We start from the raw sequence: 14,803 nt of genomic DNA on the forward strand, positions 1-14,803 counted from the left end.
ATAAATTACATTTTTAAAATACATTACAGTAGAAAGATGATATTTTAAATAGTTATATTTTATTTTGGAATAATAAAATAATATTCATTAAATGTTCATTGATCATCGTAATATTTGTTTTACAAATCCAACATTGGTGAGCCTAAACATTAAAAATCTCACTGACCCCAAACTTTTTAACATCTTAACTCATCCATGAGATGAATTCATTGTTTGTTAAAACATCTCTGATAGAAAAACATCTAACTGACACTAAAAATATTCAGAAGCATCGTTAACGTTTTAATTCAGTTCAGTCGTTTCCAGAAATACAAATAAATATACAAGTAGACTAATTCATATAACTACCAAATGATTATACAACAGAAACATTTAAAAGAATCATTTTACAAAACAGAGACCAAACAACTTGAAAATTAAATGTGGCCATTAGACAATAGATAATTTAAATGTGTTTTCTATTCCGCAAGTGATTTTAACTTATTTTGATTTTCATACAAAGAGCTTTCATAGCAGAAAATTCAAAACAATATGTATGTGATACTGTGGTGATCCATTAGAAGTGAAAACTAAAATCTCTTAACTGTTCATTTCCCTTTGCTTAGTTCGTGATTAAGTGAGATCCAGACCACCAACAATTTTAAATGGAAATGGTGAAATAACCTTTTCCTACCAAAGCATGTAAATACAGTAAACCACAGAAAAATAAATAATTTCAGCACTTATTTGAGAAGCCTTGCCCATCATCTCAAAACACATGTCTCTAAGCTATGAAAGCATTATTAGCAGTGCCTGCATCTGTTTTATTCAAACAGCCTGGAAGCCTGCAACTTCCAAAATAAATACACTGACTCTGAATGTGAATGTCTGCACATCATGTGATCCAGGTGATCGTCACATACTGTAATAAGCAATAAAACTGGTCGCATGCACTTTCTGTTTCATATATACAAAAACAACGCAACTGCTCTAAAAAAGCGAACTGTTTTTGGAGGGATCTAAAAGCACAGCTTCAAAAACAATCCTTCCTTTCACAAAACTAAATTAGGGTGACGTATGGTCACCCTGACTAAATATTCCTCATAATCTCTTCAGTCACACCATACAACTGAGCAATTCTTCAGGTGAAAGCACAATATGGTTTCATTTTATTACTATGAAGAAAGAATCTTTTGATTCATATCCTGACACAAGCAAGCCCAGAGTTTTGAGGCTTCAGTCATGTAAACTAGCAGTGCTTCACAAACTCCGGCACCTCCATGGTCATTTTTAGTTCTAGATTACCCGGCTGCTCCAGGACAAACACAGGGTGGCAAGGCTGAGTGAAGGTGTGCCGAAAAGTGCCCAAGAGCTGGCCGTTCTGAGCATTGAAGAAGAACAGCCGACCCTGACTGTAGTCCAACAGAGTGCCAATCCGTGCAGGGATGTCCATGACAAAGATGTCGGACTCCACACGCTCATGAAGCAGTTCAAATCTGCAGCTGGAGAGAGAGGAAGGGTTAATAAATAACAATACATATCATATAGTACAACACAATAAATATGTCATATATAGAAGAAGAAACAACAAACTGAGACAGACTAAATCCAGAAGAACTGTGGCAACGTTTCCGAGATGCTTCAGGAAACCTACCTGCAAAGCTACAGTACTGTTAAAAGTTTTAGACACTTGTGTAAAAATGCACAATCGTCTAAAGCTTGAGTCTGTCTCAGTTTGTTCCTTTTCTTCAAGTGATTCCAGACAGACTGATGATGATGAGACCAGATCTCTGTGTGGAGCACAGACTCCTTGTGCAAACAAAAAATCTCACTGGATTATAACAATTAATGGCAAAATTAATGTTTGGAAATGTAAACTGATATTTCCTACTGACACACTACAGCAAAAGACTGAAAGCTGGTTTTTAGCTGGTGAAAATACTAATTGTCTAAGACTTTTGCTTTGTACTGTATTCAGTTGCAATCAAAATTACTCAACCCCTCAGAGACTGCAGTACCAGGCTAAAATAAAAATAGCATCTATAACAGTTCACTGGCATATTAAAAGTGATATTGTCAATATATAATGTAATATTTTTTAGTTGTAAGATTTTTTTATAATACTGCTATGTCATAATTATTCAACATTGCTGTTTTTAAATCACTTATTTGCATGGTGGGGAATAAAACAGTCTCAAAACACAATTAAGCCTTTAGAAACTCTTAAAAACAGAATTAGCTTGAGCTTTTACAGATACATACAGTTAGCCCATGCATGTGTTGTAGTTGAGTAGCAAAAATGTCAACAGAGATCTCACAAAAGCTAAAGAGAATAAATATTGTATTACTTTAGAAAGGCTAAGGCTACTGTATATGAAGATTTCCAAGACATTGAAAGTTCGTGGAGACACAGCTCTCAGCCTTATTCCTTAGCTTAAAGTGTGTTTTACCAGAAAACCTTTGAGGGTGTTGAAGAAAAAGCACAATATCATAAAAAATGTTTAATCAGAGCAACTGAGAAAAACCTGCAATGTACAGCCAAAGACTTGCAAGATGACCCGATGAAAGGAGGAAAACTATTTCAGTGCAGTGTGTAAGAAGAACACTACACAAGTATGGCCTTCATGTTGAGACATCTTGCAGAATACCACTCTTGATCAAGAAGAACAAAAAGCCAACTTGAACTTGATAAAATTAATTTGTGTGGACCTGTGGAGCTCTGGAGGAATGTTTTATGGAGTGATGTGACCAAACTGGAACTTTTTGGACCCATGGATCAGCGGTATGTCTGCTGCAAAAAAGGCAAAGCTCATAAGCAGAAGAACACCATCTCCATCTTCAAACTTGGAGGTGGATCAGTCCTGTTATGGGGTTTCTTTACTGTAGAAGGAAGTGGAAATCATGACTGTATGAAGGACATCATGGATTCTTTCAAGTATCAGGCCATTTTGACAAGAATTGTGATTCCTTTGGTGCAAAAACTGAAGCTGATGATCAATGGACTTTCCTGCATGCCAGTAATACCAAAGTACACATCCAAATCTACTACTGCTTGGTTCAGGGATCAGTCATAGAATGTACTTGAGTGACCTGTTCAGTCTCCAGGCTTAACTCTCATTGCAAATATCTGGTTGAATTTGAAGAAAGCAGTGGTCAATGTGAAAACCAAAGATTATCAGTGACCTGGAAGCTTTTTCAGGCGAGGAATGGGCCAAGACTGTAGTAGAGAGGTGACAGAAGCTTCTAAACACTTACAGACAGCGTTTATTGGTGATTTTAAAGAATAAAAGATTCTGCACAAAGGGGGTTGGATAATTTTGAACATGAATGTTTAGAAGAGTATTAACAAACTTTCTCTAATACTTTACTGATGCCTTTGTTGAATTGATTTCATAAAATGTTGTTATCCGCAGCAAAATGTCTTGCAGGTTGGGGGATTGAATAATTTTGATTGCAACTGTATATACTGTTTTTACTGCATATTTGAACTCTCAAAAATATTACAAATTTTAACAACCTTTTTCTCACATGTTGTGCAGATGCACTCATAAAATTGTTCTTTCCATTGGCAAGCACAATAGTTGCTGATTTGCAAACTTTATCATCATAGATGATGTACATGGTTTCATAGTTTTAGACCAGGGATTTTTTTTTAAGTACACAAGACTATTTTTTTATGGAAGACCAAAAGATCTTTTTAATGAGAAAAAATATGAAATGAGAAAAAATATGAAATGAGAGAACACTTTTTTTTTTTTATACCAAAGTGGTATTTTGATTCTTTTTGAAGGAACCAGTTAATTTACCTCCCCAATTGCTAAAGATCCTTAATTACTCAATGTTTCCACAGTTTGAAACGGTACTCCGAAATGACCTTTTCTACACACTTTTCTAGCTGGACAAAGTTTTAAATGTTACTGGTCCAGAAAAAAAATAAAAATAAATCCATGACCTTTACATGTAATGGATATCCTCTTTGGGATAATGAAACGCATGCACAACTACATGCAAGTGCATTACATGAAAGGGATACCTTATAGATGTAGGTACACAGTGCAGACACCAGGAGGCACTGTTTTCCCCCAGAGTGCTGGTTTGTGATACATTTGGATATGCAATGCCAATGCGGTAGGCTTTGCACTTTGACACCTCCGTCTCCCAGTAGTAATGTCCAAGAGAAGGTAAAAGCTCAGCCATAACAGCTGGACATCTGGGATCAAGTTAATTAAAATACATAAGCATTTGCTGTAAATCAAGACAATTGTGCATCACTGAAAACAGCAAATGTCAGGCAGTTTGCAAATGAATTTATTTTTCTACGTATAAAGTATGTATCTACAGTGTTAGTTTTGTAATAGTGAAAACAATTGTTTAAGGTACTTACTCTATGACAGAAGACATTTCATTGTAGACGTCATGTGGGTACTCTACTGAGTTCCTGTCCTCTGAAACCTTCAGCACTGAGTTGGCCGTTTCGCTGAGGAAATGTAACCTTGTACCTTAACATACAACAACCAATTACCAAAAAACAGAATGAACATCATTTGGAAAGTAAGAAATTAGTGATGCTGTCAAATATTGCCATGCTTCTCTTGTTATGACTGGATTTTGTCCATGGAACTTTGTAAACAACAGGTAAATGTGACTGCACTTTAATAGGAATAATATAATATGAGAATCTTAGACTAATGTTGTAATAGCAGTGAATCTGACCTCTGGTTGAGATGAGGGCCGCCTCGCTCTGTTCACTGGCCCCTGCGGCATTCACTGATTTGATATAGAAGAGGTAATTTTCATTGGGCTGAAGGAGGACCCTCTGCTCATAGCCTTTAATCCCAGATATGGATCTGTGTAAGGACAGACTGTTTTCAATAAGCGCACATTTAACCTCTCTTTACCCTGCTTGGATGTGCACACTTGAGAAACCTCATCTGAGTGTTCAGTGGATTTGACTATACAATTGTGAATGTTTTTTCTTCCCTAATGTGATGTGATGTGATGTGATGTGATGTGATGTGATAATATAATATAATATAATATAATATAATATAATATAATATAATATAATATAATATAATATAATATAATATAATATAATATAATATAATAAACAATTTATTATTTTATAAATGATATCATAAAAAATATTAATTTTAACTTAATATAGTTAACTAATATAGTTAAATCTTTCATTACATGTACTAAAACTTGAAATCAAATAAAACAGAAATTATTTAATTTCAACTATTTGTTGTCAAAGCAACATTTCTCATTTTCCTTTAATAATTTAACTTGACGTACTAAATAACTAAAATTAAAATAAAAATGTATTAAAACTTTACTGACCCCTAAAACAAATAAAATGTCAAGAACACACAACAAAATTGCTTAAACTTTTAACTAAAACTAAAAGACAGAAAATATAAAAAATAAACTAATTGAAAATATTAATAAAAACTATAATAGTATCTCAAATATTGAAATAACACTGGCTGGAACTGTCAATTCATGGTGACTTTAAAATAAAATAAAAATGATCATAACATTATTAACCAAAACATGAAAAAACAATGGTATCATATTTGTCCCTAGTTCTGTAAATGCTTGTACAGAGAGCTGAGGATAAGACTGGTTAACTGTACCTCAGGCCCTCTCTCTCACATGCGTACTGGCGGCAGTACTCCAGTGTGAAGCTGTCCACAGCGCTGGGCTGAACGGCGCTCCAACGCAGCGTGGCCGTGTCCCACAGCACTGTGCACTGTTCTGTCTGGATCACCGGGACAGAAGGAGCTGAGCAAACACAGTGAATTCAGTTACCGATCACAAATATACTAACTGCTAATCCCAGGTTTGGTTTGCTAATGTGAACACTACATATTTAATCTGGATTAAAAACACTTACATTTTGCATTCTCATTCAGTGTTAGTGTTCTGGTAAAGAGGCTCTGCATGGTCATCTCATTATAAATTGATATATAATGACATACACACATATGGCAGCATGACCTCTTGCTCTCAAAAAACATCAGGCGAGTCAGAGGGGATTTACACGATGGGCAACTGACCGGTTCTGAAGGGTAGTCTCTCACTCGGCATGCTGCAGCCTGTGTAGTTCACCGCCATCACCCACACTTTATAACACTTATCCGGTTCCAGCTCTTCTAGATTACAGTAGCTCTCCTTCACAGTCACCCTGTATTCCTCTGAGATCGCTGTAGATTCAATTACATTTAACACACTTTAACTGAAGCACAGAGCTCATCTGAGCATCCCACTGACAGAATTTTACATACTAATAAGTGTTTTTATTAGTCAGACTGGCATGTTTTTATGCCAGTGGCAAATGGATGGTTTATCCTGAAAAATATTAATATTTTGAAAAATGTTTCAACATATTTGTGGCCATGGAGCACAAAAGCAGTCTTAAGTCGCTGGGGTATATTTGTAGCAATAACCAAAAATATATTGTATGGGTCAAAATGATTGATTTTTCTTTTAATGCCAAAAATCATTAGGAAATTAAGTAAAGATCATGCTCCGTGAAGATATTTTTTTAATTTCCTACCGTAAAAATATTAATCCGTAATTTTTGATTAGTAATATGCATTGCTAAGAATTCATTTGGACAAGTTTAAAGTGATTTTCAAATATAGTCCAATACTAACAAACATTTTAAAAAGCTTTCAGATGATGTATAAATCTCAATTTCGAAAATTTACCCTTATGACTGGATTTGTGCTCCAGGGTCATATAGCATGGACCAAAACAACACAAAACAACACTGGGCCCCATATATATATATTTTATTTATATATATATATATATATATATGAATGGTACTGTTTTCTTTTTTTTCTTAGTGTGGATGGTAAAATCCCGTTCTCCCTTTAATCTAACCTCCTTGTGGCTCTTCCATGCAGTAGACCTGGAAGCAGTCAATAATGTCATCCTCATTGACTTTCCAGTACACAGTAACAGAAATGCTGGTTGCAGAATTGGCCTGTTGAGGCTGAAGATGCGGTTTTTGAGGCACTACAAAATGAGTGATAATTCAAGTCAGTAAAAAGTGAAGGGTGTTTATTTGCAATGGAAAGCTTTGCTAAGGCGCACCTGGAATAGCTTGTCTGTTTTTCCTCCCATTGCCTGGTTTGCCCTTGGCATAATCCTCAAAAACCAGCAGCCCTCGTGGACCAAGTTCAAGTGACATGGTGGATTCCAAAGCTGTGTTCAGCCTATTTAAAAAAAAAAGAAAGAACAGAATGATCACTGGACGGAGACACTGAAAAACTAAGAAATCCAGTTTATGACATTATTTTCATAGCGTGTGAATACCCCATGCAGTAAATTATTAGATTTCTATTCATTTAATGGCTATAAACACTTCATTCAAGCATTGTTTTTAACACACCAAACTCAACAAGGCAATAACAACAAGCTTCTGTTTTGATTAATTTAATATGCAGATCATTCAGTGTTAGCAAGCCACTGATGAAACATAAACTCAGGCCGTTCAGTTACCTCATATTGATATCTTTTGATGACTGAGAAGGGGATGAATAAAAAATGATTTGATTAGACTAACAGTTTTAGTTCGTCAATAGTTCATCGTCTCTATTAACAAATCTTAGCTAAGCACTTAAAAATGCTTTCAGTCCAACTATGGCTTTAAAATCAATACATCAAAATGAATCTTTATGTGTGACCTACTTTAAGCGATTAACTAATACACAACTGAGGTAAGCCTCACAGAAAGAAACTTAAGCGGGTCTGTCTCTTCCTCCTCCTTAGCTGTCATCTCCATCGTCTCCTTGGCCTTGTCGATATTCTCCTGGAACAAGACAATCTGGTCGTACAGCTGCTCCAGTTTGGCCTTTTTCTCCTCCTCCATGGCCTGAGACATCTCATTATACTGATCCATCAACAGCTTCACCACCTCCTCATTGTGCTCCTTTATGATCTTCTCGCAATCATTAAAGTTCTCCTTTGGGAACAGCCCAATAAACATGCACATAAGTTCTCAGTAACCTTTCTCGCCTTAATAGCATCCCCAAGCTGACAGTGCACTAACATAAGCACTACAAAACTCTCACTATAGATTTCTGCGTGCAAAAGTCGCCTCCACATTGCTAAGATGTTGTGGGAGCACATTTTCAAGGCCAGTGGTTTCTTAATCTTTTTTGACCTTAGTCTTGGTCCTCCACTGTCCAACGCAATATTTATACAGTAGGTGTCGATGATATGACTTGTTTGTTTTATATTCCAAAAAGTGAAAACCACAACTGGTAAAGGATATGTTTCATATGTTTAAATGAACACATTTCAGTGTAAATACCTCCACTGTGTTGTATGCCAGCTCAAGCTCAGATACAAAGTCTTCAATGTTTTCTGATCTTCCTTGTAAAACTGCTATCAGTTCACTCAGCTGATTCTGAAAACATTATCACATAGGAAATTAATTAGACATCATGAAATATTCTGAGATGCAGAACACAACAGGTCTAAATGTTCAGCATTTATACTGAATGATTGAGCAACTTCTGTTCCTTTCATTTCTCTTTTGGATTGTTCATACTTGCAAATGTCCAATCACATTGGTGTAGTCCTTTGGAATAAACTACAGATGAATCATGGAAACAGCTGTCTACTTTCAGAGAGAGACATTCGGAGCTTGCTATGAGTCAGACGGTCCTGACTCATCTGCTATGAATGCTGTCAAAGGCCAATAAAAGTAAGCAATCCTTCACTGTCTCTACCTGATGTATACTTAAAAATGTTTGTATAGACAACACATCTGATTTGGTTTTACAGCCCATTATGTGTTTTTATCATTTGGAAATATTAGACACTGGAAGAGTCCTTTTGAATAAAACACTTGAGCAATCAGTGACCTCATAATGCAAGCTCTCCAGACAGGCCAGCTGAGAAAGATCAGATGTCAAGCAGATGTCAGGAAATCATGTCTTAGCAATCTTAGCTCACCTTAATACTGTCAAAGGCCTCATCCAGAGAGGCCATCTCATGGTTTTGATGCTCAGCCTCACTCAGCAGTACTGGGCAACGACAAACCAGGCAGAATGCATCCATTGGTTGAATTTCCTCTTGTTCATATTCTGCCATCTGGGCACTATCTAAACCCTCAACAAATTCAAAGCCGGTTTCTGAGGTTTGATCTGACAGTCCGACTTGTTCACGGTGCCCATCCTCAGCTATAGCTTGTTCAGATTCTCTTGCCTCCTGTTCGGTGACCATCTCAAAATCAAGCTCCTCTGCAATTTCCTGCTGCAAATCTTGGTCGCAGCTTAAGGTTGACAGGTCCTCCTGAGGGGTAAAACTTCGCAGTTGTGAGAAAACCTTTTTATTCCTACTTAGGCTTCCTCCTCTTTGTATATCTTCATAGACTTTCACACTATCCTTTGGCTCTAAAGGTGAAACTCTCATTGCTGAGGTGTCAATCTCCTCAGCTGGAGGAGGAGGCGAAATGTGTTCTGGTAGGTCTGTTATATCTTCAATCTGTGCATCATTCATTTGTGTTTTCTTTCCTTCATCTGAAGTTTCTGTTGAGGTTAGAGGTAACATCTTGCTCTCAATATCTGTCCTACAAAGGGATGATTCTTTAACTGGGATCTCTCTGGTTAATATGGCCATGTCATTTATTTCACTATGTATCTCTACCTGTACCTCCTTTGTTGGTTCAACAGGTGACATTTTTACTTTTGAGAAGTCCTGTACATCTTCTGTTACTCTCATCTGGTCTATGCTTTCTCGAGCAGATGCCTTCATGTCATTAGCTAACAATAAGCTATACTCTTGTCTTGAATCAATAATTTCTTCAATCTCTGTTGTCACTCTATTCTCAGCAGGTATCTCATTCTGAACTGTCTCTTTTGTGGTGCCGGCTTCCTCTGTAATGTCTACCTTAATTTCCTCAACTTTCCCGTGTTTTTCTGCCACCCCAGGTTCAAACTCAGGCACGTCAATATGTCCCTTTTGCTTTTCCAACCTTTGTTTTAGCACTGGTGCCTTATTTTTTGGCCTATCTGTACCTGTGTCCGCTTTGGCTTTCTTGTTTTTTGTACTGAATTCATTTTGTAATTCTGGATATATTTTCTCCTCACTTGTAATCTCAGGTTTAGTCTGAAACTCAGTGTTTCCTGCATCTGTTTCACACGAATGTGATTTTTCTGAAGCTCTCTGAACTGGTGTAATTTCAGACTCTGGCTTCATTTCAATTTCTGTTAACACTTCTGCTGTACCGACATGGGCCTCAACCTCTTGTGCTGCACCAATTCTGTCAAGTGCTTGCTTCTGTTCCACCTTCTTGGGAATTAATCCTTCACTCACTTTATCCTCAACTACAGCAAGTATTTCTACATTTTCACAGACATCAATTTCTAAGGCTTTAGATGCAGAACGTTCAGTTTTAGTAGCATCTGTTGTGCTTGATTCAGTCTCTTCTGAAGGCTTGACCTCTGCTTTCAACGGTTCTTGAGTTTTAGGAGGTTCTGTTTTATCTAACAGAGGTTCTTTGATACTGATAATCTCCTGAGAATATATTTCTGGTGGTTCTCGTTTTACTATGTCTTTATCAATCCTTTGAGTTATATTTGGCTCAACAATTTTGTCTCGTGTCTTGGATTTACTAGTCTTTCCTTTGTCGTTTTTAGCAATAATACTTGTTTCCTGAATGACATCAGCTGCTTGGTGACGTTTATCCACACTGGTCTCCGAAACACTAATGTTTTCAACTGCATCATCAGCCTGGATTTTCTCTGAGATCTTTGTTTCAGGCAGGATTTCAAATTCATCTTTAGCTTGAAAATGAGCATTCTGAGTCTGACTTATTTGTTCTTGTCCACTGTGTTCTTCTTTATTGGTGGTTTTGCTTTCTGGCTCAAGGACTTGAACCACTTCATGAGGTTGTGTGTCATCAGTGTCACTTTTGTTTGTGATACTGTCCTTGATAATGACATTGACATCACATTGCTTTTCATCTGTCCTACTATGCTTCGCAACAAAGTCGTCTGATGTGACCTTTCTTCTAATGATCTTTTCCACCTCTGGTTGGATTCTTGGAGCACAGTGCCCCTCTGAACAACACCCTGTGGAATCACACTGCGCTTCACTTTCATTTTTATCCTGCACACATGTTTTTTCGGCAGTTACTTCATCATTTTCTTCTTGTGCTCTCTCTAAACATCCAGTGAGTTCAAATTTACTTTGTGACCATGCAAATTTCCCCCCATCTTCCTGCTCCTTAGCCATAGGTACATTAACAACCACTGGGGTTTCATCCTTCAATATGAATTTCTCCAGATAACCATCTCCGTCATCAGAATCAGAGTATCGCCTTTTGAAAGACCTTTCGGAAACAACACTCTCCGTATCTGAGAATTCGTCTTCTTTCTTTCGTTCTCCTAATGCATCCTCATAAAGGTCTGAGTAATGGAAGGACATTGCTCGTGGCTCCTCAAGGAGAACTTGATCTATGATCTTTGGTGGTCCGGTGGGGAGATATATAGGTGTGAGGATACATTCCTGACTTCCAAATAAGACCGATCCACTCTCTTTCAGAGTTTTAGAGATCACTTTTGCTGATCTTCCATTTCGGTCCTCATACTCATGGGGAACCCCAGGCTCTGCATTAAACTTATTTCCATAGAACACTTCATCGAGGTGTTCATCTGCGATGTCAACATCATTGATAATTACAAAAGAATCTTCATCAATTCCTTCATCTGCTTTTGGTTCTTTCTTAGTCACCTTATGTTCCTCTGGCTGGACAGTAACTTCTGGTACAGGTTTTTCTGTCAGTGTAGCGCTATCACCAGGCGCCTGCTCATCTAACAATGTGAATTTTTCAAGATAGTCCATATGAGTTTCATCCTTCTTTGCTTGCTTCTCAGCAGAGATATGGGACGATTCCTTCAAGCTTTCACTTTGCTTTATTTCCTCAATGTCTGTTTCTGTGTTCCCAATATAATTGTTTGTAGCAACAGGGTCATGCTTATGTTTGGATTTTATCTTTGGGGTATCATCCAAGTACGTCAAATTCTCTGCCAGTTCACTGCTATCTTCCTCATCTACTGTAGCAAGCTTTGAAGGTACAACAATATTGAGTATTTCAAAACCTTCTGATATCAAACTAAAAAGATCTTGATCCTTGCTTGCAGCAGACTGACCATCCTCATTGTTTTCAGATTTGATATTCGGCAGAGACACCTCAGTCATCGCAGGTCTTTCCTCACCTATCCGACTTTTTGGTAGTCTGGTGCTCGACTTCTTAAACCGGTCACCCAGCTTGCCTCTGCTGCTTGTCTTTTTCCTCTTAATTCTGTCTTCATCCATTATGATCACAATATTCCCCTGTGTTCCAGATCCTTCCAGGCTGTACTGTTCAGACGGCGAGCTTCCCTCTGAAGCCCATGGAGTTGAGCATCTACTGGAAGCAGTCTCCCATACTATCCCACTGTCCTCACTCTGTACCGTCACCATGGAGAACGACGGGTCCACCATCAGGCACTGGAGTTTAGGCTTCACTGATGGATCTTGCAATACTTCCTTTAAACTAACCAAAAAGAGTTCAGAAATGTTTCAACAAAAGAAATGTGGTGTAGAATATTCTAGTCTGAGGCGTCATATGGCAAATATCATGTTTAGTGCTTAACCACACAAAAAGAAGAAACTATCAAACAGCTAGCCAGCCAAGGAGAGAGAATTAGAAAACTGGAGAGAGATGCCCAGCAGTACACACATCACAGGTGAATCAAGTTGTTAGTTGCACTTGTTCAATAATAATAGTTCATTTATGATACACCTTAGTTGTTAGTTTGTACCTAAAATTGTTACCTAAATTACCTAAAATCTATATATCTATTAGGGATGGGACGATAACCGGTTTTATTGATAACCGTGATAAAATGTGCTGAAGGTTAGTAATATCGTTTAAAAATGAATTATCATTAAAACCGTGTTTGATTATCGCGGTTTTAATAACTCACTATTAAATCATGTCCAGCCAGCAACAGTCTGATGCAAGCGCAGCGCACAATGTTTTTTTTGTTTTTTTTTCGAGAAGGAATGGCGAACGTCAGTCACTTTTCTATGCTTTTCTATGCTTCTACACTTTTCATTGTAAGGAAGGAAATGCCACAGAATTTAATCTTTCTTTAAATTAAGTGCATAGAGTTGCTTGTTTTATTAGTTGTTTGTTGATTATTAAATATAAAACTTGCTGAAATGTTTTCAGTGTGAGCATCAACTATTTTTGAACACTTTCATCTCGTTTCAACAAAACCGTGATAATATTGATAATCGTGATAATTTTAGTCACTATAATCGTGATATTAAATTTTCATACCGTCCCATCCCTAATATCTATCTAGCAAAATGCAGTGTGTAATTTAAAATACAGATAAAATGCTGGTGAAAAATTAAAACAAAAAAATTCTTCATATTAACACAGTACTGTGCCCTATTTTTATGGACTTTTCTTAGACTTAGAGTGTAGCTTTAAGCCTACTACCAATGCACTGATTAACACTGTACTTATTAATAATCTGTACTTTTACTAGTTATTTAGAATATACATAGGCCAAAATGTTGTTGTTAAAAAAATTATTCAATGTTGTATTTAAAAATATGTAATACAAATGTTTTCATTTGCCTATTACTTTAACAAATAATATATATTAAATGTTAATTATTTTTTTACCAACAAATCTAAATGAACATATTTCAAATTATATTCTTTGCTAAGATTTTAGTAATTTTCAGTGTGTATTTTATTCAATGAATCAGTTTTGCGTCATGGTTACATAATGACATCACCATGATGTCACAACGTCAATTAGCAACTTAACCTAAAAATACGTTGCCAACACTGCCAAAACTGTTCCTATGGTTACCTCAGACTTTTTTTGGTTACCAAAATGTTGGAAAGGGTTGAAAATGCTAATGAACAATATATATATATTTGTTCCAGAGTTGCACTTGTCATATATATGGTCATGTATACAAATACATATATTTTTTTAACACAGCTCTTGGGGGTTTATAGACCACCCGGCTCAATCATATTTAAAAAGGCCTAACGTTAGCCGAATTAAACTTTTTAACTCGAAAATAGTCGCGGGAAACTACCTTTGATGAAGTTCCTCAATCTCCTCTTCGTCGTCGATATCCATTATTCCTGACCCCACCACGTCCTGCATTTCTTCCATCTCTGCCCCTGCCCCCTCACGTTCCCCTTTCAAAGCACGATCCATTTTGAAAATCGAAATGTGGCAGTGTTATATTAAAATAAAAACCAGTCTTGGAGAGTGCAGCTTCGCGTTGGGATCATGTCTCGTTGAGCGCAGTTTGTCTTACTCAGCGGCTGCTGTAAATAGATTACAAATATTCTTGAGCTCAAGGCTGCGTACTTGGGAAAAGAGTCACAAGTGTCCACGTTTTTCGTAACCCCAGTTAAGGATATTGTCCCATATATTTGATTTCCTTCTCAAATATTGAACAATAGGACATCGTTAACTATGTCTTGAACAGTAAAGCTTGGACGAATCTGCGGCGGTGTTCCCTGTAATATGAGACGCAGAGAACAGCACCATGTCCGTGAGGGACACGAGGACTCGGGCCACCGTAGTGTCAGTTTACTTTGACTGAGCTAATTTTACTCTCTGTCCCTTCCAGACAGCCATATTAACACCCCCAAACTCACATCAAGCTATGTATCGAGAATAACAACCCATTAATGGATGCTGTACTTCATTAAAACAAACAAAAAACACACATTTACCAGCAGTTAAAAGTGTTACTGCCATGCAGAAAT

At 37.0% G+C, this 14,803-nt stretch overlaps 1 protein-coding gene across 1 annotated transcript; it reads right to left on the reverse strand.

Moving 5' to 3' along the window:
* Positions 1-1,057: 1,057 nt before the first annotated feature.
* Positions 1,058-14,567, reverse strand: cmya5 (cardiomyopathy associated 5). The gene is made up of 13 exons (XM_059550114.1): positions 14,119-14,567; positions 8,959-12,544; positions 8,312-8,407; positions 7,727-7,960; positions 7,498-7,520; positions 7,090-7,211; positions 6,877-7,011; positions 6,045-6,191; positions 5,622-5,769; positions 4,693-4,826; positions 4,364-4,478; positions 4,013-4,189; positions 1,058-1,481 (listed from the first exon to the last, which is right to left on the reverse strand). Exons 1-13 carry the CDS (start codon positions 14,241-14,243, stop codon positions 1,229-1,231), a joined length of 5,295 nt encoding a protein of 1,764 aa, XP_059406097.1. The 5' UTR covers positions 14,244-14,567; the 3' UTR covers positions 1,058-1,228.
* Positions 14,568-14,803: the final 236 nt, after the last annotated feature.

This window comes from Carassius carassius, chromosome 5 (assembly GCF_963082965.1).
Source record: "Carassius carassius chromosome 5, fCarCar2.1, whole genome shotgun sequence".
Lineage (NCBI taxonomy): Eukaryota > Metazoa > Chordata > Actinopteri > Cypriniformes > Cyprinidae > Carassius > Carassius carassius.

Coding starts and splice junctions, on each gene's coding strand:
- cmya5 (XM_059550114.1), bottom strand. CDS start 14,243: ATGGATCGTGCTTTGAAAGGGGAACGTGAGGGGGCAGGGGCAGAGATG. Junction 8,408..8,958: donor AGGCCTTTGACAGTATTAAG/GTGAGCTAAGAT, acceptor TAATGTTTTCAG/AATCAGCTGAGTGAACTGAT. Junction 4,190..4,363: donor GAAATGTCTTCTGTCATAGA/GTAAGTACCTTA, acceptor ACTTGATCCCAG/ATGTCCAGCTGTTATGGCTG.